This window comes from Phyllosticta capitalensis, assembly GCF_038381095.1.
Source record: "Phyllosticta capitalensis strain CBS 128856 chromosome Unknown BKA78scaffold_1, whole genome shotgun sequence".
In the NCBI taxonomy this organism is placed as follows: Eukaryota; Fungi; Ascomycota; class Dothideomycetes; order Botryosphaeriales; family Phyllostictaceae; genus Phyllosticta; species Phyllosticta capitalensis.
In genome coordinates, this window is record NW_027117439.1 from 2,413,668 (window position 1) to 2,441,617 (window position 27,950).

Consider the following 27,950-nt stretch of genomic DNA (forward strand, 5'->3'; position numbering starts at 1 on the left):
TCAGGACCGCACGGCCAGGCTCCTTGGCAGCATATCTTTTCTGCAGTCAGCGCCCATCATGGCCTCGACCGCCTCAATAGTTCCACGTGTGCTTGAACTATTTTCGCGACTAAGTCCCCCAATGCTTCCGTCCATCTTCGAATTGGCGAACCATGCCCCGCTCAGACTGACGTTGCTGCCATCATCGCCAGCCATTCCCAACGGTGCCAAAATACCCTTTTGAACAGCCAAAGGATCGGTGGGCGGCTGCTGCTTCGAACTCAATCTTGGGCTCCACTTTGGACTCAACTTCGACGAGGGCGACGGCGGAGAACCAGACAATGACGACTTCTTTACTGATACAGGCGCAAGCCCTGAAGTCTGCTTATTGGATGACGGTACGCTGGGACCTCCACCACCGCCACCTCCTAAGTTGCGCCTTCCCGGGGAGTAATCCTGAGGTGGTGGCGATCTGATCGAAGGACTGATGCGATGGATGCTGTTTCCGGCCATTGAGGGGGGTGCGAGATGATCGACTTTACCACCAACGCCGTAGTTGATCGAGCGTTCTCGTGCAGGTGGCGGCGGCGTCTGCGTCATTTGCAACTTTACCATGGCGGAAGAGGGCGGGAGAAGGCTGGGACGCGGCGACTCAAGACCAAGACCTTGAGCGAGGAGACGACGTTCGTTATCATTCGGGTCCTTGCGAGGGAAGCGAGCACCTGACTCGGGAGACCCAAAGATCGTAGGCGAAGGGACGATGGTTGGAGTCATAGGGCGTGAAGCAGGTGTGTGTGGACTGGGCGAAGTTTTGACGATTGCGGGTGTTTGGGTATTGAGCTTGGTCAAGGCCGGCTTCGGTTCGGTGATTGGGATATCGAATTGACGATGCTCGAGAGGCTTCGAGATGGGAAGAGAAGGCCGCCGTGCCTCAGGAATAGAGGGCTTGCGTGACTTGGTCGACGAAGACTTGGGGGAGAGCTCGGTCGTGATTATAGTTCCTCCGGGAGTGGCTGTCGTGCCGGTGAGAGAAGGCGAGTAGGACTGAGAAACGGGAAACGTTGGTGGCATGTGACCTGAGGCTCCGGGCTGAGTCGTGATGTTTGACGAGCCAATGATGAAGCGCGGGAAAAGGCGAGCGAGGAAAACTTTTGTGAGGGGAAGGCAGGCGCAGATGATTCCAACGTTCTCCTCAATCGAAGCAATAAGGAGGAGGTCGCCAGCATTGTAAAGGATTTCGGTAGTAGGAGCCAAGCCACGTGGGATGTAAATCATGCGACAGATGGAAGCGGCAATAACGCAGCAACCAACAGAGAACAGGGTAAGAAGTCCAAACTTGTGCTTCAGTGGGACCCGAAGTTTGAAGAGGAAGTTAGCAGGCCACAAATACACCAGGAGGTCTCCGAAACTGTTTAGGGCCGCAGTGGACTGAGCGAGAGCCCGAATGTCCTGGCAATTGCGGTCCTCATCAAATGGCTTCGTCCAAAAGAGCTTGATGGGCCTGCAAGTGTTAGGAAGGATCAAAGAGGAGGATAACATGACTTACGTGCACACAAAGGTTTGGCCAAAGAAGGCTGCGATGCCCCACATGAGGCAATACACAACCAAGGCGATGCAGAACCACCTATTGGCACTTCCTGGAAACAGCCGACGGTAACCAAGGCAAGTGGCAATTTTGGTGCAGGCTACAATTGGCGGGAAGAGCAAAAGGCTCGCGTACACACACTGATTGCTCGTCAGATCTCATAATCCGGACGACAACTGATCAGGACTGACCTTGAGGCCTTTCTCCATGTCGGACATTTGGATGCTTCCAACATGATGAGCGAGGCCGTACCTCACCCCAAAGCATGTGACAACAGTATTCCCTACTGTCATCAGGCCAGACAGAAACACCAGTGCATCTTGCCAGCCAAACATGCGGGTGAGAAACAAACTGGTATACACTCGCGTGAAGACAAACATCAGCATGACGGCGGTAACGGGAACAGTGGTCCCAACGACCGTAGCCGCGCTGGTAGGCCATCCTTTGTCAAATGACGGCACATTGCTGGCAGTTGCAGAGGTGCCATCGATGGGGGCCATCGTGGTCCAATTAAGGTGACTTTCGTCAATAGCACCTCAAGTTCCCAGAAGAAACGGTTTTGAGGTTGAGGTCCGAAATGGGGATAAGGCAAGAAGTGATGAGAGTAGAGAAGTTGTGGTCTGTGGAATGATGCACAGGCACAGCAACTATGACCACCAAAGATCGGTACTGGTCCTGGAGATGGCAGGATGCAGGCAATGGCCTAGATTATAGATCTACCGCAGAAGACCAAGATCAGAAAGACCCGCGGTGATCAGTGCTAGACCAGAGCCGGGATGAGAGCCCCGTGAAACTTGCTTGACACGCAGAGAGCCACCGAACCGGATTAGGTTTGTGCGCTTGCTGGCTTCGTATAAGTCTGGGCTGGCCCAGAAAGCCGTTGCTTGCGGCCGATGGTAGTGGACCACGCGTGTAATTTTCCGTAGGTCGGATATCGGGAGGATGTGGCAGTGAATCGGAGATTTGGTAAGTAGGTTGCTAAGCCTGGAGAGGAGAAACATAAAAAAGAAAATGCTTGTTTCTCAGCGGCAGCAATTGACGGTGAGCAGGACCGTAAGTTTGGTAGGTACACGTGGGAGGATGATGAATCTGGCAGACCGAACTGTTATAACCTCAGATGCAACAACGTCCTGCAAAACGGCAAGTGCACATCCCAACTTGCTTTAGGCGGCCCAGCAGTTGTCGACACCTCAGTGGGTGGAGCAGTTACCACATCGTCGATCCCACCATCGACTGATTGGGCCACCCACAATCCATCCAAACAGAGGAGCCGCCCTTCACACTTCATGGATGTCGTTCAGGGGACGTTCGCCTTCGCATAGAGCCTTCCTGTTCATGCAAACGGCTTTCAACCACTCCCCGTTACACTTTGTCAACTGGTACTTGTGCTAGAGCAGCAACTGTTCCAGACCCCGGACCATCTCGAATGGGCCATTGCATTTTGAGGCTCGTGGAGGGTGCTCGCAACCAGTTGCAGCTGACTGGGCGGGCCCTGTTCCCTGTTTAGGCTCGCCTTGGTAGGGGATGGAAAGATTCGTTACGGTAGAGGATACATCTGCATGTAAGGCTGGAGAGGAGGGGGGTTCATCCAATCACTCGCTACTGGGAGGTTGGGATGGCCCCGCTGGAACATTCCAAACTTTATTTTGTTGCGTGTCCGGTTGCTCCGGATTGCTTGCTGCAGCGGGTCCCTGATGATGGAGACCACCCATGCGGTGATCAGTTGATGAAGTGGGAGCTCTGTCAAGGCTTTCCCATCCGAAAATTGTCCAATGGTGAGGACAATTGGCAGCTCAACCCCGCTCGACAACGTGGTTGTCCAAAGCGGCGTCCAACATCGAGGCTGGCCTAAGCAGATCATTATTCGACATCTCTGCATTTGAAAGTTGTCGGCTCTATTCTTTCACGAGACTCAAACTGTCATTCGGTTTGCTCAGCGACGCGCTCAATACCGCCCGAATGTTGACAACTTGTGGGAATCAGAAATCCGAGCCGATAGACTTCTCGCACAGTGGGGCTGCCATCGGATACATCGACGTGCCGTCAGTAGAGTGCGCCGCTAGTCCCCTGAAGATCAGGGATCTACTGCAGGGCGGGCACTAATGGCCAGCCGTGTGTGCAGCTGCCAGGCACAACAACGACGCGATAGGACGAGCGTCGTGGGCGGCACACGTCGGTCGTTCGTGCGGTTTTGGTTTGCCAATCGCCGACGCGGTGGGCGATAGACTTCCAATAGCAGGCTATTCCAGCCGCCCGGCATGTGGCTGAAGCAGCTCCACCACCACATCATCGGCCAAGGAGGAGAACGTTGAGGTGGTGGGCGACAAGGCTTCGGCACCACCACAAACCGAGCAAAGCGGTGGCGACGCTTAGCCGATTACTTAGAAATGCGTAGTAACTGGAGCAAGCAATGAGCGACGATACTTGGCAAATCTAATACGGAGGGCGTCGACATGAGGAAGGAGGAGCAGCAGGAGTACGTACCGCCGGCAACAGGGACAGATGCCGGTTGGAAGATGCCTGAGGGACTATTTGCAAAGTCATCCCAGCAGGTAAGCACACCGCCTGCCGAATACAGCACAGAGGCAACTCTCGTTGTCTGCAGTAAGTATACCTGCGGCGGTTCACGCAACCTGTGGCTCTTGCAGCGGGAACGGCCTGATGATGCGTCCCGAAGACACGACACCACATGTCGCGGGCAGTCTTCCGGCGCTGTCCACCGGTTCTCGCGTTCCGTTTGTGTTCCGCATTCCGCATCCCGCCTGCCGACCGGGAGAGACACGTCCTAGAGAGAAGGCTTCATCGATGCTGTTTGTCAAAAAGCCATGGTGGCGACGGGTGTGGTTGGTCCAATTGGTCGCTGCTAGATTGGAAACCGGAGGGGTTTTGCCCGCACAGCCCTGACGTCACGGCCGTTTCTGAGCCTAAGGTTAACAACCCCCCCACGTCACCAAAAGGAGGGGAAGCCAAGCCGGGGTAATGCGGGGGTCGTGGGAGAACGACTTCGATACGTCGATGATCCATCACCGTCACAATTGGCTGGTCGTGGTTTACCGTGGGCGCATCTAAGACCTCTGTTAATCTAGAGCTGTCAAGTCTAGCCGCGTCTCCATGTTCCCGTCTACTCCTTCCTCCATGAGCAAAACAAGCAAACCAATGCGCCAGCTGATAAGAACCCATAACGTACACTGCGTGAAAAGAAACGCTTTCTAAAAAACAATTGTCCATCTCCGTGTCTTTCAAACTCGGGGAGTTCATACAGCATTTTGTGCAACCGCTCTCCCTTCATGTGTACCATCAAGCATCGTTGTCATGAATACTTCGAGACCATTAGAAAGAAGAAATGGCAATGGCAATGGCCTGGCTGTCACTGTGCGAAATGCTGACATTGACAGACTTGACGCCAGCCTTCTTGGCCGCAGCCTCCGCGTCGCCGTGAAGCTAAAGATGAGCATTAGTAAACATGTCCTCGGCGACCAGGTATTGATTAGGATAGGGATCAACTTACGGAAACGACAGGGGCGCCCTTCTCGTCACTCAGAACCTCAATGTCCTTGAGCGCAGCTCCGGCTCCCTTGCCCTCGACGCCAAGCGCCTTGAACACAGCCTCCTTGGCACTCCACCTGCCGGCAAAGCTGGCGTGCGGGTTTGCAGCCTTGCGGCAGTACTCTTGCTCTTGAGCCGTGAAGTTGCGCTCGACAAGAGTCTCATTCTCAATGTTGACCGCATCAATGTTCTCGACATCCACACCGACCTTTGAGTTTTCCGTGGCGGTGGCCTTGGCAAGCGACTCAACCATCAGGCGAGTCTCCTCCGTCTTCTTGTCCTTCTTAGGCTCAAGGCGGGCGGGGTAAGCGTACTTGTTCTCCTTCTTGTCGACGACGGTGCGAGCAGTGGGGTTGAGGAAGACCTCACTCTGCTGGGCCTCTTCGTACGGGCCCTTGCTCTTGGCGCGGAACATGGTGTTGTTGACCAGGGCGTCGTGGAAGTAGCGGTAGGCCTTCTTCTGACGGGCCTCGACGCGGACCTTGTAGTTGGCGTAGTCATTGTAGTCGAGCGTGGCAAAGAGGTACTTGGGGTGGATGGCGACGGCCTGGGCACCCTTCTGACCGAAGCCGAACGAGGTGACGGAGACAGCCTTGATGCCGTCCGTCTGGATCGACCGGCTGGGGTAGAGCATGTAGTCAAACTTCTCAAGGTTCTTGTCCACGTTATCGGCATTGAAGTTGCCAGGGACGAGACCACTGTTGAGGACCTGGAGACCTCCGTTGAACATCCAGGCACCAGCAGCACCCTTGGGGTGACCAGTCAGGTACTTCTGGAAGATACCCAGAGCAGCGTTGCCCTTCTTCCTGCCAAGGTGCTTCATCTGCTGGCACAGAACATCAGACTCGTTCTTGTCGTTGGCAACAGTGGAAGTTCCGTGGCAGGAAACAACGTCGAGGTCATCGATGGTGAGACCCCAGGTGGCAAGGGCGCCGCGCAGAGGAGCAATCCTCTCGTCCTGCTTCCAGAAGTTGTTTCCAAGGCTGTTCAGGGCTTCCTTCTCCTGGCGCTTGGCCTCGCGCTCAATGTGCTCTGCACGCTCGGCCAGGTACTCGGTAGAGTTGAAGTCGGCACCCTGAGACTTCATGGCCGAAATCTCCTCCTGGAGGTAGAGGAACTCGGACTCCTGCCACTGCTTGATTTGCTGACGGCGGAGGTCGAGCTGGCGCTTGCGGTACTTGATGTCCAGGAGAGGCGAGGGGAACTTGGAAGGAGCCTCACGAGCAGTCGTGAGAACACCCTGGCCAGGAGCCGGGACGGAACGGCCAATCTTGTCGGTAGCGGTGGCAGTGAAACCGAGAATACCGTAGATCGGCACACCCATGTCCAAGGCAAGACGGGCGTCCATGATGATTTGCATACCGCAACCCTGGGACTCCATGAAGCCATTACGGGTGGTGGTAGTAGGACGGGACATCTCCTTGGGAGTGCGGCCGTGGGCAAACTCGTCCTCGGCGCTGCTGGTGGCCTTCATGTTGGCGAACTCGTAAGAGCCTTCCTCTTGGAAGTCGTCGAAACCACCGACAAGACAGATGCGGGCCTTGCCCTGAACAATGGTGTCGTATCCAATGTCGACGGACTCGACGGCAGTGGCACAAGCACCAGAGGGCGACTTGATGGGACCGGTGGAGGAGAGCAGCAACATGTTGACCCAGGCGCTCATGGTGTTGATGAAAGACTCTTGCAGAATGTCCTTCTGAAGAGGCTTGTCGAGGTAACGGTCCTTGTACATGCCCCTCAAGGCACCGGAACCACCAATACCGGAACCCATGCAGTTGCCGACCTCGGAGATGTGGACGTACTTGTAGAACTCGTACGGGTCGGTGATACCAGACGAGACGAGGGCCTCAGCAGTCGAGACGAGAACGAACAGGGTGACGGTGTCAACCTGCTCGATAATGTCCTCCGGAACACCGTAGCGGCGGGCATCCCAGCCAGTAGGAATCTGACCAGCAACGAGACGGTCGAAGCGGAGAGCCTTGGGGATGAGGAGGGTGGCGCCCTTCCTGAGGCGGACAGTGTAGTCGCCAGACTCGGTCGGGAAGATTTCGACCTTTTCGCCGTGCTCCCGCCTGAATTCCTCAGCAGTCTCCTTGGAAGCCTCGAACGGCTCGAGGTCCTCTTCGATCTGAACCTCCTGGAGCAGCTGCTTCTTGTTGGGGTCGTAGCCAGCAAAGAGTTCTGGCTCGATGAGACGGATACCGGAGTGCTCGACAATGTGCTTCTCGTACTTGGACTTGATGTCCTTGTCGTCAACGGGCTCGCCAGTCTTGGCGTCGACCCAGCCGGAGTAGCTCTTGCCCTTGAGAGGACCGTTGTGGTTCTTGATGAGACCCATGATCCAGGCCATTTCGACACAACCCTCCAGGGAGAATTCGCCGTATGCTTCCATCTCCCAGCGAGTACGGGCGTTACCCCAAGGACCGACTTCGGCGAAACCAGTGACAACGACAATCTTTTCAAGGTCGACCATGCCCTTGAGGTTATCATTGAGGGGCTTGACTTCCGTGTCCCAGTCGGGAACCTTGGGGAAATCGTACTTGAGGTTGGCGCGGGGCTGGACAGTAGCCTTCTTGTACAGAGCCTCGCTCTTCTCACCGTTGACGATCTTGTTCTCGGCAGACGTCTCCTTGGTGACGGCCTTGCGGATCTCGCTGGTCTCGGTGAACTCCTTCCTGAGGCTGGTCATGAGGTCCTTCAGGTTGGGCAGGTACTGGAAGCCACCGTTGAGGTCAGCCCAGACAGGCTCAACCTGGCAGAGGTTGACAATGGCAGGCGACATGAGACCCAACAGGTTGAAGGCCATCTCCTGCTGAGAGAAGGTGCGGACACCGTACTTCTCAATGCCCTCAGCGACAACGTTGTTGCCAGCCATGAGACCCGTGCCGCGAGTCCATCCAATGACAGCTCCGCAAATGGTGAGGTAGTTGCCCCAGCTCTCAGAGTGCCACCTGCTGAACAGAGTCTCAAGAGCAATCTTGGACTCGGCGTACAGACCATCGTTGCCGAAAGTTCCGTGGTTGGGAGACAGGGGGAGGACGACCTGGGCAGGGCGAGTCTCAAACTTGTTGGCATGCTTGTGCTGCTTGACGCATCCCAGAAGTCTGAGGAGGTTGGTCAACATGATGCGGTGAGCAAGCTCAGACTTGGAGTCGATGCCGTCAATTTCGCGGCCTTGCTCAGGAATGGCGGCGAAAGGAACGACGTAGTCGAGGTCCCAGCCGAGACCGTTCTTGGTGTCGTAAATGTACTCGACCAGAGCCTCAACATCCTGCTTGCTACCCTGGTTGAAAGGAACGACGATGAGCTGGGAGCCGCGCGCACCGTAGCGCGAGTAGATGGATTGGTAGTACTCGTTGACCTGGCGCGAGAAGCGGGAGGTCGTAACAACGACCTTGGCACCACCAGCGATGAGGCCTTGAAGGACCTCAGCACCGATAGAGCCAGCGCCGGCTCCGGTCATGAGGGCACACTTGTTTTGGAAGGTCAAGCCGTCCCTGGCACCGTTCTCCATGGCCTCGAGGTAGACGCCAGTGAGCTTCTTGCTGTACTCCCAACCATGGTCGTCCTTGCGCTTAAGGTGGAGGAAGGGAATCGTCTCAACCTTGCCCTGCTTGTTGCTGCCGTTGATTCTGCCGTTGCGACCCTTGCGACGGTTGACCGATTTGCCGTTCTCAGTGGGAATGATCTGACCCTCGTTCATCGACAGCGAGCGAATGACGTCGCCGTAAAGGGTCTTGATCTGAAGCTTGGAGCTCTTGGAAAGCTTGTGTTGCTGGCGAATAAGCTTGTAGATCCTCTGCAGATCATTCTGAACCTTGGTACGGTTGCCGTACTCCGAAAGCTTGCCGCCCTCGGCCATCTCCTTGACGTAGTGCTCGAGCTTGCGAACCGCGGGTCTCGGGACCTCGGAGTAGTTCATGTTACCACGAGCGTCAATGACGAGCTGAGGAGCGGTGGGCATCTTGACATCCTTGTAAACGGGGGCGGTGTTCAAAACTTCCTTGCAGTTCTCGATGAGCTGTTGGCCGAGCTCCTTGGCGAGCTCGTAAGTCTCACCGCGCTCCGCAGGGCAGTGGTCGATGTGGTACTGCATGAACTCGAGGAGAGTCGGGTTGGAGCGGTTCATGATGTTGATGCACTGGCTGACAATCTCGCGGTCGACAGCTGTCAGACGACCGAAAATAATGTCGTAGTACATGGTGAGGGCATCCTGACGCGCCCAGTTCCAAGAAGAGTCGTACACACGGGCCTTGAGGGAGGTGAATTGGGGCTCGATACCGGCCGCGTAGAAGTCGCCGTGCTCCGCAGACCACAAATCGAGCTGAGCCTGCAGGGCCTTGTTCGTCTCCTGGGAGCCGACGTACGCCTTGTCGCCAGAGCGCAGGTCCATCTTCAGGTACCTCGCAAACAGCTCGAGCTGCTGCTTGAAGAGGGCCCTTTGGTCCTTGGTGAGGGCGTCGATGGCAGCAGGGTCCATCATCATGCCACCCGCAGCAGCACCGCTGTCTCCGCCAGCTTGGGGCGCGGACAGACTGATTCCGGCCGAAGCGGCGTACTTTTGAGCGACGTCGTCAAGCCACGCCTTAGCATCGTTCTCAGAGCCAAGACGCGCTGCGGGCTCCATGGTGATACCGAGCAGCAGGACGCCATCTTGCCGTCCTGAGCCCAGGCCCCACCGTGTCTCGAGGTACTTCCTAGCAGATGTGTTGTTGAAGCCACCGGGCATTTTGGAGGAGATCATGCGAGCAATGAGCGAGGCCGACTGCTTGCCGAGCTGGCCGTTGAATGTGGCCTGCATCGACGCTCCCAACTCATCCAGGGGCGTGTCTTCAGGCTTCTCAGGCGTCGAGCCGAACTCCTTGCCCAAATCTCCCAGAATTTCGTTTTGAAGGGTGGATTTGCCTGTAAGAGTCAGAAAAATGCACATTCGGAGAATTTATTTTCGACCACAAAACTCACCTCCGACCAAATCCTTGATGGCCTTGCCAACGGGAACGTCACCCAAACCCTTCTTGAGCTTCTGAGCAATCAATGCACGCAGAATGTCGGTTGCAGAGACTGGCGCATCCGGCACTGCTGCCGCAGGGCCAGCACTGGGAGGCGGGGATGCGGCCGCAGCTGGAGCAGCCGCAGCGGCGGCGGGAGCTGGGGCAGAAGCCGAGGACGAAGCTTCGGCAGCCGGAGCCTCTTCTTCAATTGGGTCGACATCGTAGTAAATGTCTTTTGCGTCCTTGTTGTAGCACAGAATCTGGCGTTGCACCGAGCGGGCGGCGTCATGTGCTTCGTACTTTGAGGCCAGTGTCCGCTTGGCCATGGTGCCCAGAGTGTCGGCGGGACCGACCTCGACGATACGCTCGGTCGTCTTCTCGCCGAGAATGACATCCTGCGTCTCGATCCATCTCACGGGCGAGGCGAACTGGTAGGCGAGCAGCTCGACGAGCAGAGTGTGGGCGAGCTCCTGCTCGACTTCGGGACGCATGATGGCGGTGGTGGGGAGAGGAGGAGCGGCCGTCGGGAAAAATTAAGTCAGAGGAGGGTATCTAAAAGGCGGAACGACCGTGCGCTTGAAGAGGAGTGGTCGGTGGAGGAGCGAGCTTCAGGCGGAGAAAAGGCGGAGGGATTGCGGCGGGTTGGCGTGGTGAAGAAGAGGTGCGAATAAATTTTGGGAGCTACCACGACGGCTCGATTGAGGAGGAGCGAGGAGGAGGAGGGGGAGGAGGAGGGAGGAGGTAATAGGGTTCCAGAGAAGGGACCAAGGGCGAGAGATATTCAAAGGGAACGGCGTAGACAGGGCGACGCAGCAATTGGCGTGGACTCGTGGGTGTTGAGATTTGGCTTGACCTGTTGAAGCTTTGACGCGCCCAACGAAAATCGGTTAGTCTTCCCCATGCGCCGCCTCTCAACCACTGAGACTGCCTCTCCGTCCGGCCGACGCGCCACTTCACACGTCCACGGCGCCGGTGCAAAACGGGCCACCCGGCTGCATAGCTGACGTCCCCAACCGAATCCCACCCCTGCACTCGCTGCCCTCAACCGCCCTACCGCCAACCGTCGCCCGCCGTCCCACGGGAAATCAGAAAAGCTGCGACCTACAATTATTGCTGCCCCAAGGTCCGCCTTCCCTTAGTTTCCCTCGATTCCCTTCCTCCTCCACATTACTCCCCTCACCTCCACCTACCCTTTCTCTCGCCGCTGTTTCCCTCTTTCTCTTCGTGCTCGCCGCCGTCTGTCTAAAAGATACCCAGCCGAGGGAGCTGCCCATCGCCGTCCGGCAGTACGATCGAATTCCCTTGCGCCCAGAAAGCCTCACGAGCCTGCAATTCACCACTGCTAGGTATGTTTGGTCTGTTCTGCTGCCATTGGCACCTTTGCTTCCCCAGACGTCGTCCTGTCGAAAAATTCCCACACCACGCTTATGCAGGGCCCAAGCTGCCCCGCGGCGGCAACGAAGCTCAATGCGGCTACTGACCGTTTCGCAGTACCAGCTAATCCTTTGACATCACGATAAACACGCGAAACCATGCTCGGCTCAGGTCCTCAGACGGGCGTCTCGACCCCGCGCTCCCAGTCTCATCTGCGCCCTCTCATTCTCTCTCACGGCTCGCTCGAGCACACCTTCCTCATTCCCACCGTCCTCCACTTCAACGCCTCACAACTCAAAGATTCCTTCCTCTCGACCCTCCCAGAACCGACCGAGGAGCGTGCTCAAGACGATGAGCCTTCTTCCGAGTGCGAGTTGGTTGCCCGGTACTTGGGCTTCATTGCCCACGAGGTCGAGGAGGGCGATGACCCGGGTTCATTCGAAGAGGTCCTGAAGCTTGTCCTGAACGAATTCGAGCGCGCCTTCCTGCAGGGCAACGAGGTGCACGCCATTGCAGCATCCCTGCCCGGAATCGAGTCCAAGAAGCTCCAGGTTGTGAGCGGATACTACGCCGCGCGAGCTGCCGTGGATAGGCCGATCAAGCCCCACGAGTCTGCGCTGTTCCGCGAGGTTTCGGACGGAAACGCTTTCATTTACCCCGTCTTTGGAGGTCAGGGCAACATTGAGGAGTACTTCGAGGAGCTGCGCGAGGTTTACTACACCTACCCCTCATTCGTCGAGGATTTCGTCAACGCCGCGGCAGTACACTTGCAGGGCCTTTCGCGCGATTCCCGCGTCTCCAAGCAATATTCGAAGGGTCTGGACGTCTTGAGGTGGCTCAACAACAGGGAATCGCAGCCGGACATTGACTACCTTGTTTCTGCACCGGTCAGTCTGCCGTTGATCGGTCTTACCCAGCTTGCCCACTACGTGGTCACTTGCAGAGTGCTGGGAAGCCACCCCGGCCACATCAGGAGCCACTTCAGCGGAACTACTGGCCACTCTCAAGGTGTGGTAACGGCGGCGGCCATTGCGGCGTCAGGAAGCTGGGAGTCGTTCGAGAAGGCGTCGCGTGATGCCCTCACTGTTCTTTTCTGGATCGGTTCTCGCAGCCAGCAGGCCTACCCCAGGACCTCGATTGCTCCCAACGTTCTCCAGGACTCTGTCGAAAATGGCGAGGGCACTCCCACCCCCATGCTTTCCATCCGCGACCTTCCTCGCAAGGCCGTCGAGGACCACATTGCCGCAACGAACCAGCACTTGCCCGAGGACCAGCACATCGCCATCTCCTTGGTCAACAGCGCGCGCAACTTCGTTGTCACCGGCCCGCCTCTGTCTCTCTACGGTCTCAATCTGCGCTTGAGAAAGGTGAAGGCTCCTACCGGTCTTGACCAGAACAGGATCCCGTACTCCGAGCGCAAGATTCGCTTTGTCAACCGCTTCCTGCCCATCACCGCGCCTTTCCACAGCCCATACCTGAAGGAGGCAACCCGTCATCTCGATGAGGATCTCAAGGACATCACCATTTCCAAGAATGACCTCGAAATCCCCATGTTCGACACCAACAGTGGCAAGGATGTGCGTGAGCTGACATCGGACAACATCGTCCCCGCTCTCGTTCGCATGATTACTCAAGACCCCGTGAACTGGGAGAAGGCCACCGTCTTCCCCAACGCTACCCACATCCTCGACTTTGGCCCGGGTGGCATTTCTGGTCTCGGAGTTCTCACCAACCGCAACAAGGAGGGAACTGGTGTCCGTGTCATCCTTGCCGGTACCATGGACGGAACCAACCCTGAGGTTGGTTACAAGCCGGAGATGTTCGACCGCGATGCGGAGCACGCCGTCAAGTACGCTGTCGACTGGGTCAAGGAGTTCGGCCCCAAGCTCGTCAAGACTTCGTCTGGTCAGACCTACGTCGACACGAGGTTCAGTAGGCTGTTGGGTCTTCCCCCGGTCATGGTGGCTGGTATGACGCCTTGCACGGTCCCCCCTGAGTTCGTTTCGGCTACGATGAACGAGGGCTTCCACATTGAACTGGCTGGTGGCGGATACTTCATGGACCCCATGATGACTGCTGCCATCTTGAAGATCGAGAAGGCCATTCCTGCCGGTCGTGGTATCTCCGTCAACTTGATCTACGTCAACCCGCGTGCCATGCAGTGGCAGATTCCCATGCTTGGTCGTCTGCGCGCTGAGGGCGTCCCGATCGAGGGTCTCACCATTGGTGCCGGTGTGCCGTCGGTCGAGGTTGCCAACGAGTACATTGAGACTCTAGGTCTCAAGCACATTGGCTTCAAGCCCGGTTCCATGGACGCCATCCAGCAGGTTGTCAACATCGCCAAGGCCAACCCCAAGTTCCCCATCGTTCTTCAGTGGACTGGCGGTCGTGGCGGTGGTCACCACTCGTTTGAGGACTTCCACCAGCCTCTCCTGCAGATGTACGGCAGAGTCAGGAAGTGTGAGAACATTGTCCTTATTGCCGGTAGTGGTTTCGGCGGTGCCGAGGACACCTACCCTTACCTCACTGGTACCTGGTCGACCAACTTTGGCTTCCCTCCCATGCCTTTCGACGGTGTTTTCTTCGGTAGCCGTGTCATGGTTGCCAAGGAGGCACTGACTGCCCCAGCTGCCAAGAAGGCCATTTGCGATGCCCCCGGTGTCGATGACAGCGAGTGGGAGAAGACCTACAAGGGCCCGGCTGGTGGTGTCATCACTGTTCGCTCCGAAATGGGTGAGCCCATCCACAAGCTCGCCACCCGTGGTGTGCTGTTCTGGGCCGAGTTGGATCAGAAGATCTTTGCCCTCGACAAGGCTAAGCGCCTTCCTGAGCTCAAGAGGATGAAGGACTACATCATTAAGAAGCTCAACGACGATTTCCAGAAGCCCTGGTTCGGAAGGAACTCTGCTGGTGAGCCCTGTGATCTGGAGGAAATGACCTACGCCGAGGTCGTGCGCCGTCTTGTGGAGCTCCAGTACGTCAAGCACCAGAACCGCTGGACCGATGGTTCGCTCGCCCGTTTCACTGGAGACTTCATCCACCGTGTTGAGGAGCGCTTCACGAGCACTGCTGGAAAGCCCTCGCTCATCCAGAACTTCTCCGAGCTCAACAAGCCTTTCGAACTCCTTGACGCACTCTTCAAGGAATACCCGGAGGCCGAGACACAGCTCATCAACGCCCAAGATGTCCAGCACTTCCTCATGCTTTGCCAGAGGGTGACCCAGAAGCCCGTGCCTTTCGTCCCGATTCTCGACGACAACTTCGAGTTCTACTTCAAGAAGGACTCTCTGTGGCAGTCTGAGGATCTTGATGCCGTCGTTGGCCAGGATGTCGGCAGAGTCTGTATCCTGCAGGGACCCATGGCTGCCAAGTACTCGACCAAGATGGACGAGCCGATTAGGGACATTCTCGGCGGAGTTCACGAGGGCCACATCAAGTACTTGCTCCGCGATCTTTACAGTGGTGACGAGTCCAAGATTCCCGAGGTCGAGTACTTCGGTTCGCACCTCCTCGGTGCCCACGACGACGTTGTCGAGGTTGACGGCTTGACCGTGTCCGAGGTCGAGAACAAGGTCACCTACAGGCTGTCTTCTGCTCCCAACGCTGCCCTTCCCGACCCTACCTCTTGGATGCAGCTGCTGGCTGGTAAGACCTACTCCTGGAGGCACGCTCTCTTCACGGTCGATGTCTTTGTCCAAGGCCAGAGGTTCCAGACCAACCCTATGCCCAGAATTTTCAACCCGACTTTGGGCATGATGGTTGAGATTACCAACCCCAACGACCCTGCCAAGACTGTCATCACCATGAAGGAGCCCTCCAATGGTGGCAAGCACATCAAGACGGTCGAGATCAAGGTCGAAGGCAAGAACGAGATTGTTCTCAACATCATCGAGGAGAGGACTGCTTTGAACAAGGCTGTCGCTCTTCCCCTCAGGTTCACCTACCACCCTGAGACCGGTTACGCGCCTATCCGTGAGGTCATGGAGGGTCGCAACGACAGGATCAAGGACTTCTACTACAAGATCTGGTTCGGCGATGAGGCTTGCCCCTTTGACGCCTCCGTCACTTCTACTTTCGAGGGTGGCCGCGCTCAAATCACGGGCGAGGCGATCAACGACTTTGTCCACGCTGTCGGAAACACTGGCGAGGCATTCGTCGACCGTCCTGGTAAGGATGTTTTCGCCCCCATGGACTTCGCCATTGTTGTCGGCTGGAAGGCCATCACCAAGCCCATCTTCCCCAGGGCCATCGATGGTGATCTCCTCAAGCTCGTCCACTTGTCGAACGAGTTCCGCATGATCCCCGGTGCCCAGCCCCTCAAGAAGGGTGATGTCTTGGACACCACCGCTCAGGTCAACGCGGTCATCAACCAGGATTCTGGAAAGATGGTCGAGGTGTGCGGCACCATCACTCGCGATGGTGAGGCCGTTATGGAGGTCACCAGCCAGTTCTTGTACCGCGGTGCCTACACCGACTTCGAGAACACCTTCCAGCGCAAGGCCGAGTCTCCTTTCAACCTGCACCTTGCCTCCTCCAAGGACGTTGCCATCCTGCGTTCGAAGGAATGGTTCCGTCTCGAGGACGCGGACATCGATCTGCTTGACAAGACTTTGACTTTCAAGCTCCAGACCTTGGTTCGCTACAAGACCAAGTCTGTCTTCAGCTCTGTCGAGACTGTTGGTGAAGTCTTGCTTGAGCTCCCCACTAAGGAGGTCATCCAGATCGCCACTGTCGAGTACGAGGCTGGTGTCTCCCATGGCAACCCCGTCGTCGACTACCTTGAGCGCAACGGTACCAAGATCGACCAGCCCGTTCTCTTCGAGAACCCCATCCCTCTCCACGGCAAGTCTCCTCTTACCCTCAAGGCGCCTGCCTCGAACGAGACCTACGCTCGCGTCTCCGGCGACTACAACCCCATCCACGTCTCCAGGGTCTTCTCCAAGTACGCCAACCTGCCCGGCACCATCACCCACGGCATGTACTCCAGCGCAGCCGTGCGTAGCCTGGTCGAGACCTGGGCTGCCGAGAACAACATTGGCCGCGTCCGCAGCTTCCACGCCGACCTCGTTGGTATGGTCCTGCCTGATGACGAGATCGATGTCAAGCTTCAGCACGTCGGCATGGTCTCTGGTCGCAAGATCATCAAGATTGAGGCCTCTAACAAGGAGACCGAGGACAAGGTCTTGCTTGGTGAGGCTGAGATTGAGCAGCCCACCTCGGCCTATGTCTTCACCGGCCAGGGTTCGCAGGAGCAGGGCATGGGTATGGACCTGTACAACAGCAGCCCCGTGGCGCGCGAAGTCTGGGACCGGGCCGACAAGCACTTCTTGGACAACTACGGTGAGTTTGATTGTTTCGGCTTTTTTCTGCCCAATACTAATTTTCGACAGGCTTTGCCATCACTTCGATTGTCCAGAACAACCCCAAGGAGCTCACCATTCACTTCGGTGGTCCTCGTGGCAAGGCCATCCGCCAGAACTACATGTCCATGACCTTCGAGACTGTTGCTGCTGACGGCACCATCAAGACCGAGAGGATCTTCAAGGACATTGATGAGACCACCACTTCCTACACCTACCGCTCGCCCACTGGTCTGCTTTCGGCCACTCAATTCACCCAGCCCGCTCTTACCCTCATGGAGAAGGCGGCCTTTGAGGACATGAGGTCCAAGGGTCTTGTCCAGCGCGACAGCAGCTTCGCTGGCCACTCGCTTGGTGAATATGCCGCCTTGGCCGCCCTGGCCGAGGTCATGCCCATCGAGTCCTTGGTCTCGGTTGTCTTCTACCGCGGTCTCACCATGCAGGTCGCTGTCGAGCGTGACGAGGCCGGTCGCTCCAACTACTCGATGTGCGCTGTCAACCCCAGCCGCATCTCCAAGACCTTCAACGAGCAGGCTCTGCAGTACGTCGTGGAGAACATCTCCGAGGTCACTGGCTGGCTGTTGGAGATTGTCAACTACAACATCGCCAACATGCAGTACGTCTGCGCTGGTGACCTCCGTGCGCTCGACTGCCTGACCAACGTCACCAACTTCCTCAAGTCGCAGAAGATTGACATTCAGCAATTGATGCAGACTCTGTCTCTCGAGGATGTCAAGGCCCACTTGGTCGAGATCATCACGGAGAGCGCTAAGCAGACAAACTCCAAGCCCAAGCCGCTCGAGCTCCAGCGCGGCTTTGCCGTCATCCCTCTGCGCGGTATTGACGTGCCCTTCCACAGTACCTTCTTGCGCAGCGGTGTCAAGCCTTTCAGAAGCTTCCTGTTGAAGAAGATTCACAAGACTTCGATCGACCCCAGCAAGCTCGTCGGAAAATACATTCCCAACGTCACTGCGAAGCCGTTTGAGCTCACCAAGGAGTACTTTGAGGATGTGTACCGCCTGACCAACTCGCCCAAGATTGGCAACATTCTTGCCAACTGGGAAAAGTACGCCGACTCCGAGGCACTTTCCACGGTGGCTGCCAAGGCCGCGTAGATGCGGAAAGGGGACGTGGACCAGCAATGACAAAATGATTGACGGAGGTTATGATGAGCTGGAAATGGGAAAATGGTAAACACGGAAGAGTAGCTTTTCTTTGGCTTCATTGTTTTGCGGTGTTTGGCGTTGATGATGGACTTTGAAAGAGTAGAAGCATGTGCTATATCCAAGAGTGGCTAGACCTTTCCCTGTAACGATTCGTTTGTACTAGAATTCAGAGAATCTCTCAAATCCTTGATGTCTGCAAAATGTGATTCGACTCGACTTTGGTGAAAGGCTGAGAGACAGTCCCGTAGACACCTGAGGCAAAACTCACCTGCCGCACGTGATCGTGTCAAGCTCCGACTAACGCCGAGCTTTAACCAGGTAAACACTAAACAGTCGCCATCCCGGCAGCAGATCAGTCTCAACACCTGTGCGCTTGCTTTTCTCCCGGACAACCACCTCGCGCGAGCTGTACCTTTTGCGCAACATGGATCGCTACAAGTCCGCATCGACGCCCATGGACTTTGAGTACACCAATCGCACAGGCCCTGTTGACAACAGCTCTCCGTTCATGGCAGCACCCCGCGCGACGCAACAAGAGGGACAATACAACAAGAAACGTGAGTTGGGGGCAGGTGCGCAGGAGACACACGACGAAACATCCACGGACCCACTGGAGATCGACGCTGACATGAAATGGGATGTATTAGGACCTTTCGAGAGCTTCACTACGCCAAGCCAGCCTCCCAGCCTCCGCGACCCTAACAACCAGCCATTCTTGTTCTCGCAAAACCCCTCCGACTCCAGCTTTGGTTCGCCAAGCAAGTTTTCGACGAACATTTTCAATCGCCCAGGAAGTCCATTGAAGTCGGTCTTGAAGGACCCTCGATTTCAGACACCGCGCAAACTGGATACCGTCGACGTCAGCTCACCAGAGGACACACCCGGCGCGGATACAGACGCAAACAACGCGGATAGCGAGGCGACGCCCGATACTACGTCCATGGGTTTCAGGAATCGTGCAGTCAACTTCATGGCAGGAGGCAGAAGCAAGTCGAACAATGGTGAAAGCCCAAGCAAGAAGAATGAGAAACAGGAGAGCTGGACCAGTAAATTTGGAAGGTTAATGAGTAGCCCGGAGTCGAAGTCAAAAGTCAGCAGTGGACCATACACGAATAAGGGAGAGAAGCGGATATTACGGAGGAGAAATGCTGGCGAAAGTACAAAAAAACGATCGCGACGCGCCAACTCAAACAACATGGACAGCTCGGAAGACGAAGGCTCAAATCGCAAGTCGGGGCCTCAAATACCGCTCTGGCGCACGTTTCTCGACTACATTGACGACCACCCCGATCTCCCAAACACCCTGTCGTTTTATGTGCAGCTCGGCATGAACGTGTTTTGGATGAGCAGCGTCATGTACGTGGTGTATTCCTTTTGGAGCGCGGTACAAGGCGACGTCAACATTGCAGCAGACAAAGCAATGAACCAGGCGCTGGCCGAAATGGCAAAATGTGCGCAAGACTATCACGACAATGACTGCAATGGACGGCGGCTTCCTGCCCTGGAAAACGCGTGCTCGAATTGGGAACAGTGCATGAAGAGAGATCCGAAAGCCGTAGGAAGGGCGCGGGTCAGCGCGCATACGTTCGCCACCATCTTCAACTCGTTTGTCGAGCCGATCTCTTACAAAGCCTTTGTAGGTCCATGTCTGCCCCTGCTCTGTCTTCTCTCGTCCGCATTCTATCCACAACCTCTGACTTGATAATGTACTAATATGCCCACCACTTCAGATCTTCGGCGCCGGAGTTCTTAGTGCCGCGGTCATCCTCAGCAACTTTGCGCTTTACCGATTCCGCCTCCAGCATCCGGTCTCACAAAACGCTCCAAATCCGTCCCACCCGCAACCATCTTATGACTTTTCAAGCCCCTATCCGGCCCACCAACAACACCACTTTCTAGCCTATGGTCCAGGCTCCGTGCCTCCCACTCCCCAGAGACACCCTTCAGCTGGTGGCATTGGATATCCCGCCACGCCAGGCGATCCTCGTATGATCGGCGGGTTCTTCAACACACCTGCAACGCATGGACAGTGGTATGATGGTCAAGAGGGAATGACGGGGCAAAGGGGAGAGAGGCAACCGGCCGCGAACCGGAGCCCGATCAAGAAATTGCAATGGTAAAGCCGTGCGTAGACCAATTGTGGTCGGTTTCTTGTTTTTCATTTTGGGATTCGGGGCTGGTTGGACGGAGGGATGGTGGTGGTTGGACAAAAGACTTGGTGCGGGCTCAAGGTTTTGCATGGCCAATTCTTCATCTTGGCCATTTGTGTATGTTCACGATGTGCATACTGCAGCGGCACTGCATACATCCCTTTTCTTGAGAGGCAAAGGGGCGTACGGCGTTTGACCCCATACCTATTCATTCTCTTGCTTTTTCGTTTGTAACGAAACAATTCCTAACCGCGCGAGAAGATTCGAGAGCGGAGTCAAATAATTAGCATGTGTAGGATTGATTTCCAAGACCTAGCAAATACAAACAAAGCGAATAGCGTGAAATGCTTGCGGTCTGCTCCTCTCCCTTCGTCATGAACAATCCTCAATTCTGCGGAGCGGAGGTGAACCGATATGACGTCAAAGCGCTACCTTCCTCACAAGGTTTAGAGGGGCATTGTATTCCCGAACTTTTGCCAGCACTTGTCCGCCCGGAAAGTCTGAGAGCTTCAATTACTGTCAACACCACGCACTCCCCGCCTTCACCTGCTTCTTCTGGTCACTCTTTACACGAGAACTCTCAAGATGGCTGGGAATACCCAGGCAATTGCTCAGCTCCTGCAGCAGAGCCTGGACCCTCGGCACAGCAAAGATGGTACGTCTATTTACCTTCATCGCGCCCAAAGTTTGGCCGCACAAGCTCCGTTGGCAATCAACACAGCATTCGCAACGGCGGCTTGAAGGCGCAAGGGCTCCACCTGCTTCCCCATTCTTACCAGCGAAGCGTTGAGCTCACACTCCTTTCCAGCTGAGGCCGCCATTCGGCAACAAGAGAATGTCGCCGGCTTCTCGATCGGGCTTCTTCAGATCGTCGCGGATGGCTCGATTCCCCAGACTACGAGGCTCGCCGCCGCTTTGTACTTCAAAAACTTCATCAGACGCAATTGGACTGTATGTGTACAAGTCAACCACTTGGCCTCGCGGCAGGCGGTAACGTTCGATAGGATGTGGAGGGGAACTACAAGATGGCGCAGAATGAGGTCGTCACGGTCAAACAAGAGCTCATTGGCCTCATGATCACCCAACCGCCTGCCATACAAACCCAGCTTGGCGACGCGATTTCCATGATTGCCGAGAGTGACTTCTACGAGCGCTGGGACACCCTGGTCGAGGTCAGTCTTCAACGAGTAGTTGACTAGGAGAGTGAAGCTGACCTTCTCCCAGGACCTTGCGTCGCGCTTGACTCCGAACGACGCCAAGGTGAACAACGGTGTTCTGCAAGTCGCACATTCGATATTCAAGCGCTGGAGGCCGTTGTTCAGGACAGACGAGCTGTTTACCGAGATCAATCACGTCCTGCAAAGATTCAGCCAGCCTTTCCTGCAACTTCTTACCGTGAGTGGAGGGCCCATACACAAAGTCTTCCTAAGTGCTAACGAGACGGAAGAATACCGATGCGCAAATCTCCGCAAACGAGAGCAACAAAGAAGCTCTGCAGGCCTACGCCCAAACCCTCAACCTCATCATCAAACTCTTGCACGACTTGTCCTGCCAGGACATTCCGCCTCTATTCGAAAGCCACATGGACCAATTGGTCGCCTTCTTGCACAAATATCTCACTTACGACAATCAGCTTTTGCACACTGACGATGAGGCGGAGTCAAGCGTTCTCGAGTATGTCAAGGCAGGCATCTTTGAGATTCTCAGCTTTTGGACTGGCAAGTACTACGACGACATTGGAAAATACCTTGGAACGTTTGTGGATAGCTCGTGGTCTCTATTGACCGCTATCGGACAAGAGACCAAGTACGACATTCTTGTTAGCAGGGCTCTGCAGTTCCTGACCTCAGTTACTGCCAACCCGCAGCAGGCCGAGTCCTTCAACAACGAGCAAGTCCTCAACCAAGTCATTGAGAAGGTCATTCTTCCCAACGTGTCGCTCCGCGAGTCTGACATCGAGATGTTCGAGGACGAGCCGATTGAGTATATTCGGAGAGATCTGGAAGGCTCTGACAGTGACACACGGAGGCGTGCAGCTACAGACTTCCTGCGCCAGTTAATACAGCAGTTCGAGAACCTGGTCACGGGCGTGGTCAACAAATACATTGATGCCTACCTGCAAAATTACGCCGCCGACCCGAAGGGCAACTGGAAGTCGAAAGACACCGCCGTCTACCTCTTCTCCTCGATTGCGGCCAAGGGCGCTTCGACTGCAGCGTATGGTGTCAAGACGGTCAACACCAACGTCAACATTCTCGACTTCTTCCAAAAGCATATTGCCGACGACTTGACGGGCGAGGCTGTCGAACCAATCCTCAAGGTCGACTCCATCAAATTCGTTTACATTTTCCGCAGCCAGTTGACGCAACAATACTGGCAAGCCGCCTTCCCCCTCCTGGTCAAGCATCTTGGTGTCAACAACTATGTCATTTACTCGTATGCTGCAATCGCCGTCGAGCGCGCGTTGTACCTGACGGACGACAACAAGCAGCCAGTCATTTCAAAAGCGGACGTCGCTCCTCTTGCAAAGGACCTTCTCGTGCACCTCTTCGGGCTCATCCAAAAGGACTCTGCGCCCGAAAAGATTCAGGAGAACGAGTTCCTGATGAAGTGCGTCATGAGGGTTCTCATCTTCATCCGCGACGGCGTGATTCCCATGACAGATATTGTTCTCACAAACTTTATCAACATCACCAAGGTCATCCGCCACAACCCGAGTAACCCCCGCTTCTACTACTACCATTTCGAGGGTCTCGGTGCGCTCATCAGGTTTGCGGCTCCGTCTCAACCGGAGAAGCTGGAAAATGCTCTCTTTGAACCATTTTCCACCATTCTCTCAAATGACGTCCAGGAATTCGTACCTTATGTCTTCCAACTGTTCGCGGCTCTTCTAGAGGCGAACCCTTCTGGTGCGCTGCCAGACTTTTACAAGAATCTCATCCAACCAATTCTCCACCCATCTCTGTGGGAGTCCAAGGGCAATGTTCCGGCGCTCAGTCGTTTCCTTGCGGGCGTCGTATCGCGCGGCGCACCGCTCATCCTTCAAAACAATCAGTTGGAACCCATCCTGGGAATCTTCCAAAAGCTCATCTCCACCAAGGCTTTCGAAAATCAGGCTTTCGACCTCGTCGAAGTTATCGTTGCCTCATTCCCCGTCGAAGCTTTGAAGAATTACTTTCCAATCATGCTCCAATTATTGCTTACCAAGCTTTCGTCCAACAACCCCTCCGAGGGCTTCAAGCTCCGCTTTGTGCGCTTCTACCACTACATTGCCGCTCGCGATGACAAAGGCCTTGGCTGCGACTTTTTCATCAGTGTCGCCGATTCGGTGCAAAACGAGTAAGTTGGCTATCGTCGCCTTCGATTTCGCATTGCTAATCTCTTTCCTTACAGCGTCTTCCGCCCCATCTACACACAAGTCGTCCTCCCCGAGACGCAGAAACTGGCACGGCCATTCGAACGCAAGACGGCCGTTGTCTCCTTCACCAAGACGCTCGCCGACGGCCAAGCGTTCATCGAGCGCTACCAAAAGGGTTGGGCCCTGACATGCGAGGCGCTGCTCAAACAGCTGCTCAACCCGCCCGTCGCACACGCGAGCGACGACGTGATTGCCGACGCTCAAGACGTCGACGACTCGGGCTTCGGCGTCGGCTTCACGCAGCTCAACACGTGCAAGAAGACGGCCGTGGACCCCTTCCCGGAAGTCGGCGACGTCAAGAAGTGGGTCGGCCAGTACCTCAGGGAGGCGGACGCGCGCAACAGTGGCCGCATCGGCTCGTACGTGCAGAGCAGGCTGAGCGATCAGGCGCGTGCGGCGTTGCTGGAGACGATGGCGGCGGCTGCTGCTTGAGAATAGGGAGTCAAGGCTCCAAAACAAAAAGTCGATTGATTGCGATTGACGCGAGTGCATAGATTGATGGGAGAGGGACAATGATGGATCGAGTGGCTAGTTTTGAAAAAAAAAAACAGACAGCTCGAAGCATCCGAGCCGTAAATGATACCATTTGGAAAGTTTGAGACAGGAACCATTACAAAAAGTCTTGCATACATTGCACGTGTAACTAGCTTAGCCCAGGTGCAGTTTTGAGCGCCTTCTCTTCGGCATGTGGGATTGAACTCACTGCATGTACGTTTTTCTTGTTTGCTCAAGTTGGTTGCTCTCGCACCTACCTTGCCTTTCCCACTTGCGCATCCGAGTGCGTCAAGAATGGGCCAACCCAAACCTGTCTAGCCGTTCGTTCTGCCATTTCATGCGTGTCTTGCTGCACACATGATTCCGCCATGACATTTACTTTTGCACTCTCCTCCTCTTTGCCCGTCTTGCTCATCTGGTCCAAACCTTGGAATTTGGATGCTCACGCTTCGTAGAAAAGGGGCAAAAGAGACCCAAGATGAGAATGTGGATAGATCAGAGGTGATTTTCTTGATAGATAAACACTAAAATAAAAGATGGACACACGTATCCACAATGACAAATTCCCAACTGCTGCTGCCGACGGATGTTGGATTTGGGCGACGAGTGGCTTGGGAGTTCGAGTACTCGGTATTCGACAATAAGTTACAGAACACGACAGATATGTATATCCAGGCACAGAGAGAGAGGGAGAGAGAGAGGCAGGGAACACAAAGTGAAAACAAACAGAACAGCGTACAAAACAAGGGGAAGAAACCAAAGACCAATCTAATATTTTTCGCAGCATCCAACCGCCTGACAGCCTGTAAACGTCAACGCCCTCATCCTTACATCATCTCCTTTTTTCCTAGAGCCGTGATTGGTTTTCCAATTGATCTATTAACCGAGTGACTGATACACGAATGGACGAATAAGTAGAGAATCGATGGATAGACAGAGAGGTTTGTTTTTACAACTCGTCAGTTCCAGCGCCAAACAGCACCTCGGCCGAGGCGTTGACGGCCGCGGAGACGAGAGCGGAGGTGGTGGTGTTGTGGACAGGAGCAGTGTGGACGGGCTGCTTGTTCTTCTCCGACATGATGGCCGTGTACTGCGGACGTTGTGGTTAGCATGTCAATTCAATGAAGCGGAAGCAAGACGGGACACTACCCACCTTGAACCCAAAATTACACAACAGCGCGATGACCAAGCCGACGCAGACGACGATGGGACCCAAGACGTTATCAAAGTCCTTGCCGCTGCGCTGCTGGATGAGGCGGCTGCGGTACATGTACATGGCGTAGCCCCAGACGCCCGCAAACACGGCGACGAGCGTGTAGACGACGGCGAGCACGCGACCGACCCGGTTGTTCTCGCCAGCCGCGTTGTACAGGCCCAAGCTGAGCGTCGCCAGCAAGATCGTCACGTGCTGCCACTTGATGAAGGTGCGCTGGTTTGCAAGCCATACTTTGGCTTCGACACGGACCGGGCCTTGGTCTTTGATCCATTGGCCGGGGTCGCGCACGCCAGGGGGAAGGTTGGCTGCTGCGGCTCTGTTCCGGTGCCGCTGTGCGTATTTGGAATAAGAGAAGGAGGGGAAGAGGGAGCGTACGCCGGCGGGAGATGTCGTGTTTGCCTCGCCCGAGGGAGAGTCTTCCAGACCAACGTCCGAGGAGTCGTCGTCCTGGTCGTCCTGGGGGCGAGTGCCTGGTTTTTGGGCAGTGGCGGCGGCCAGAGAGGCGCGCCTTGTGTCTTCAGCCGTAGCTTTACCAGACGGTGATTTGCCCTTGGATCTGGACAGCGAGTGGCCTGCAGCAGGGGAACCAACTGGGGAGCTGACGGAGGCGCGGAAGGGCGAGGCGGCCTTGCCAAAGAGAGACCCAACGGCGAAATCATCCTCCGCTGCCTTGGCTTTACGCTCTTGCTCCTCTTCGAACGCCACGTGCGGGTCGCGCCTGATGTCAGTCTCGAGCTCGGAGAGCCAGAACGGGAACGTGTTGACTTGGTCTTCAAAGAGTTGCGCAACGCCGTGCACGAACTTGGAAAAGCGCGGAGCCTCCTTTACAAGATGCGAGGACATGAGGTCCGATATCCACTCGTACTCCTTGTGACCCTTGATCTTGATTTCGAGAAGCGCAAAGGGAAAGCGGTTGATCTCACCCTTGCGGATGCCGTTGAAGGGGTATTCCATTTGCGCGTCGTCAATGTCTCTGCGATGCCAGTCTTCGGGATCACGGCATGGCCTGTCGACATCAATGGCGTCTTCCCGAATCAATGCCAGATTCGTGTCGAGTGAGATGCGGATCCGGTTATCTCCGGGAATCTGGAAGGCGGTGCGGGTGTAGTTTGCCCTGAGGACGGGTTGAAGCTCCTTCTCCTTGATGAAAGATTGGATAGCTTCGGCGCTCTTTTGGAGCTCCTCGGCCTTGGAATCGTTCTCGCCCATGGTCCTCTTGATCTTGTCGATGCTCTTCTCCATGTGGTACTCGCCGCGGAGGAATGCCTGGATGTACTTTTCCTTAATAGGGAATCGCAACTCTTCGCTGGCATCGCCCTCCTTGATCGTTTTCTTCTCAAAGTAAATCTCTGGCTTTTCTGACACTTGGCCAAACCACCGCAGCCGCAGCGAAGATGCATCGGGAACGTGCTCAACCTTGTCGGAGTATAATGTGAACCTAGGATTGTCAAAGTAGATGGAGGTAATTGTTGGGTCGCGCTGGTTGCCCTCGGCGATTTTGGATGTTTGAGGGTTGTAGACCAGCACTGGAAGGCGACGAAGAATGACAGTCTTGACCTCGAGTAGGTTCTCGGGGTGGACCCAGACTAAGACATGTGAGCGGGAATATATCAAAAATGTCTGTGAACCTACACTTGTACGACGTGAAGCTTTCGCCGGCGGACTGGCCTTCGGTAAAGGAAATATCGGCCTGCTCCTTGCCCTCGAGATTTTGGCGAACAAACGAGTACATGGCAGACAGTCTGATCAGCAAAGGCGAATAGTCCTCCTTGTTGAAGGGCAATGCTCCCAGCCGCACCTGCAGCAGAGGACGGACGCGATAAATGTGTCCACGCTTGCGGTCATGCTTCTTGGCAGCCTTGAGGAAGCCAGTGTAGTTGATGCGACTATATCTCTCCAGCTCGCTGACCTCCTTTGTGATTGTATCCAGCTCCTTCAGCACTTCCTTGGACACCCTCTGGCGCTCCTCGTCCGACACTTCAGCCTTTTTTCCCTTTGCGCTACCCTCGCCATTGTCGGCGTCTTCGCCCTCCCTAGCGGCGAGAGCCAACGGCTCGAGTTTCTGCTCGCATTTCGTGGTGCGGTCGCGCAGGTCCTGGTACTTTTGGTTTTGGAAGTCGTGGACCTTTTCGAGCTGGTGGTTGACGAGCTCGTCAACAAACTTGCCCTCGTCCTCTTCGGTCCAGTCGTCGTCTGCGTCCTCGCGATCGGAGCCCTGGTCGGAGTTGCCTTCGCGCAACAGCTGCTTAAGCTTATCGTAATCAATGTATTTGGATTCCCATGGCGGGTAGACAGTGCGGCGGAGAGTGCGGCCAAAACGCATGGCTGGCGGCGGTACGCAGCGATTTGAATTGGCGAATGGGCGGGAGGTAACACAATGACGACGGGCGGCGTAGAATTATTTATTGGGCTTTGGATCGGAGGAGTGTCGACGGCCAGTGCATGTCATGGAGAGGACCACGTGCGGAGAGCGGTGGGTGCGGCCAGAGCTCTGTTTCCGTAGAAAGGTGAGCGGCGTCCAGTCGTTTGGCGCGGACCGGCCCCGCCCAAGGACCAAACCACGTCTCGCGCTTGCTGTGCCTCCCAAAATTTTCTGTTCATCATTGCGCCGCATTCTTCTAGTACGTACCCCTCTGTCATGACCACCTCTTTCTCTTGCCGAGTTCCTGC

General features: G+C 55.7%; 6 protein-coding genes across 6 annotated transcripts; 3 read left to right on the forward strand and 3 right to left on the reverse strand.

Annotated features, from left to right (window-relative positions):
- On the reverse strand, positions 1 to 2,064 carry BKA78DRAFT_291486 (uncharacterized protein; the record flags this gene model as incomplete). The annotated part of the gene is made up of 3 exons (XM_066885906.1): positions 1 to 1,480; positions 1,526 to 1,704; positions 1,756 to 2,064. 3 exons carry the CDS (start codon positions 2,062 to 2,064, stop codon positions 1 to 3), a joined length of 1,968 nt encoding a protein of 655 aa, XP_066749539.1.
- A 2,541-nt stretch (positions 2,065 to 4,605) lies between these two features.
- Positions 4,606 to 10,923, reverse strand: BKA78DRAFT_276535 (uncharacterized protein). Its single transcript, XM_066885570.1, has 3 exons — positions 10,073 to 10,923; positions 5,073 to 10,015; positions 4,606 to 5,005 (listed from the first exon to the last, which is right to left on the reverse strand). The coding sequence occupies exons 1-3, from the start codon at positions 10,590 to 10,592 to the stop codon at positions 4,895 to 4,897; spliced, it is 5,574 nt and encodes a 1,857-aa protein (XP_066749540.1). The 5' UTR covers positions 10,593 to 10,923; the 3' UTR covers positions 4,606 to 4,894.
- Positions 10,924 to 11,633: 710 nt separating this feature from the next.
- On the forward strand, positions 11,634 to 17,950 carry BKA78DRAFT_348863 (acyl transferase domain-containing protein; the record flags this gene model as incomplete). The annotated part of the gene is made up of 2 exons (XM_066890704.1): positions 11,634 to 16,815; positions 16,866 to 17,950. The coding sequence occupies 2 exons, from the start codon at positions 11,634 to 11,636 to the stop codon at positions 17,948 to 17,950; spliced, it is 6,267 nt and encodes a 2,088-aa protein (XP_066749541.1).
- A 383-nt stretch (positions 17,951 to 18,333) lies between these two features.
- BKA78DRAFT_302916 (Di-sulfide bridge nucleocytoplasmic transport domain-containing protein) lies at positions 18,334 to 20,496 on the forward strand. The gene is made up of 3 exons (XM_066887494.1): positions 18,334 to 18,558; positions 18,649 to 19,637; positions 19,732 to 20,496. The coding sequence occupies exons 1-3, from the start codon at positions 18,426 to 18,428 to the stop codon at positions 20,119 to 20,121; spliced, it is 1,512 nt and encodes a 503-aa protein (XP_066749542.1). The 5' UTR covers positions 18,334 to 18,425; the 3' UTR covers positions 20,122 to 20,496.
- Positions 20,497 to 20,736: 240 nt separating this feature from the next.
- BKA78DRAFT_244903 (chromosome segregation protein-like protein Cse1) lies at positions 20,737 to 24,001 on the forward strand (the record flags this gene model as incomplete). The annotated part of the gene is made up of 6 exons (XM_066884075.1): positions 20,737 to 20,806; positions 20,960 to 21,102; positions 21,156 to 21,323; positions 21,376 to 21,546; positions 21,599 to 23,490; positions 23,545 to 24,001. 6 exons carry the CDS (start codon positions 20,737 to 20,739, stop codon positions 23,999 to 24,001), a joined length of 2,901 nt encoding a protein of 966 aa, XP_066749543.1.
- A 1,168-nt stretch (positions 24,002 to 25,169) lies between these two features.
- BKA78DRAFT_244527 (VTC domain-containing protein) lies at positions 25,170 to 27,603 on the reverse strand (the record flags this gene model as incomplete). Its single annotated transcript, XM_066884038.1, has 2 exons — positions 25,170 to 26,866; positions 26,913 to 27,603. The coding sequence occupies 2 exons, from the start codon at positions 27,601 to 27,603 to the stop codon at positions 25,170 to 25,172; spliced, it is 2,388 nt and encodes a 795-aa protein (XP_066749544.1).
- Between the last annotated feature and the right edge of the window lie 347 nt (positions 27,604 to 27,950).

Excerpts from the sequence above, each read along its gene's own strand:
- BKA78DRAFT_276535 (XM_066885570.1), bottom strand. The coding sequence starts at position 10,592 with ATGCGTCCCGAAGTCGAGCAGGAGCTCGCCCACACTCTGCTCGTCGAG. Across the intron at positions 10,016-10,072 it reads CATCAAGGATTTGGTCGGAG|GCAAATCCACCCTTCAAAAC; the intron begins GTGAGTTTTGTG and ends TGACTCTTACAG. Across the intron at positions 5,006-5,072 it reads AGGGCGCCCCTGTCGTTTCC|CTTCACGGCGACGCGGAGGC; the intron begins GTAAGTTGATCC and ends GCTCATCTTTAG.
- BKA78DRAFT_302916 (XM_066887494.1), top strand. The coding sequence starts at position 18,426 with ATGGATCGCTACAAGTCCGCATCGACGCCCATGGACTTTGAGTACACC. Across the intron at positions 18,559-18,648 it reads GGGACAATACAACAAGAAAC|GACCTTTCGAGAGCTTCACT; the intron begins GTGAGTTGGGGG and ends GGGATGTATTAG. Across the intron at positions 19,638-19,731 it reads CGATCTCTTACAAAGCCTTT|ATCTTCGGCGCCGGAGTTCT; the intron begins GTAGGTCCATGT and ends CCACCACTTCAG.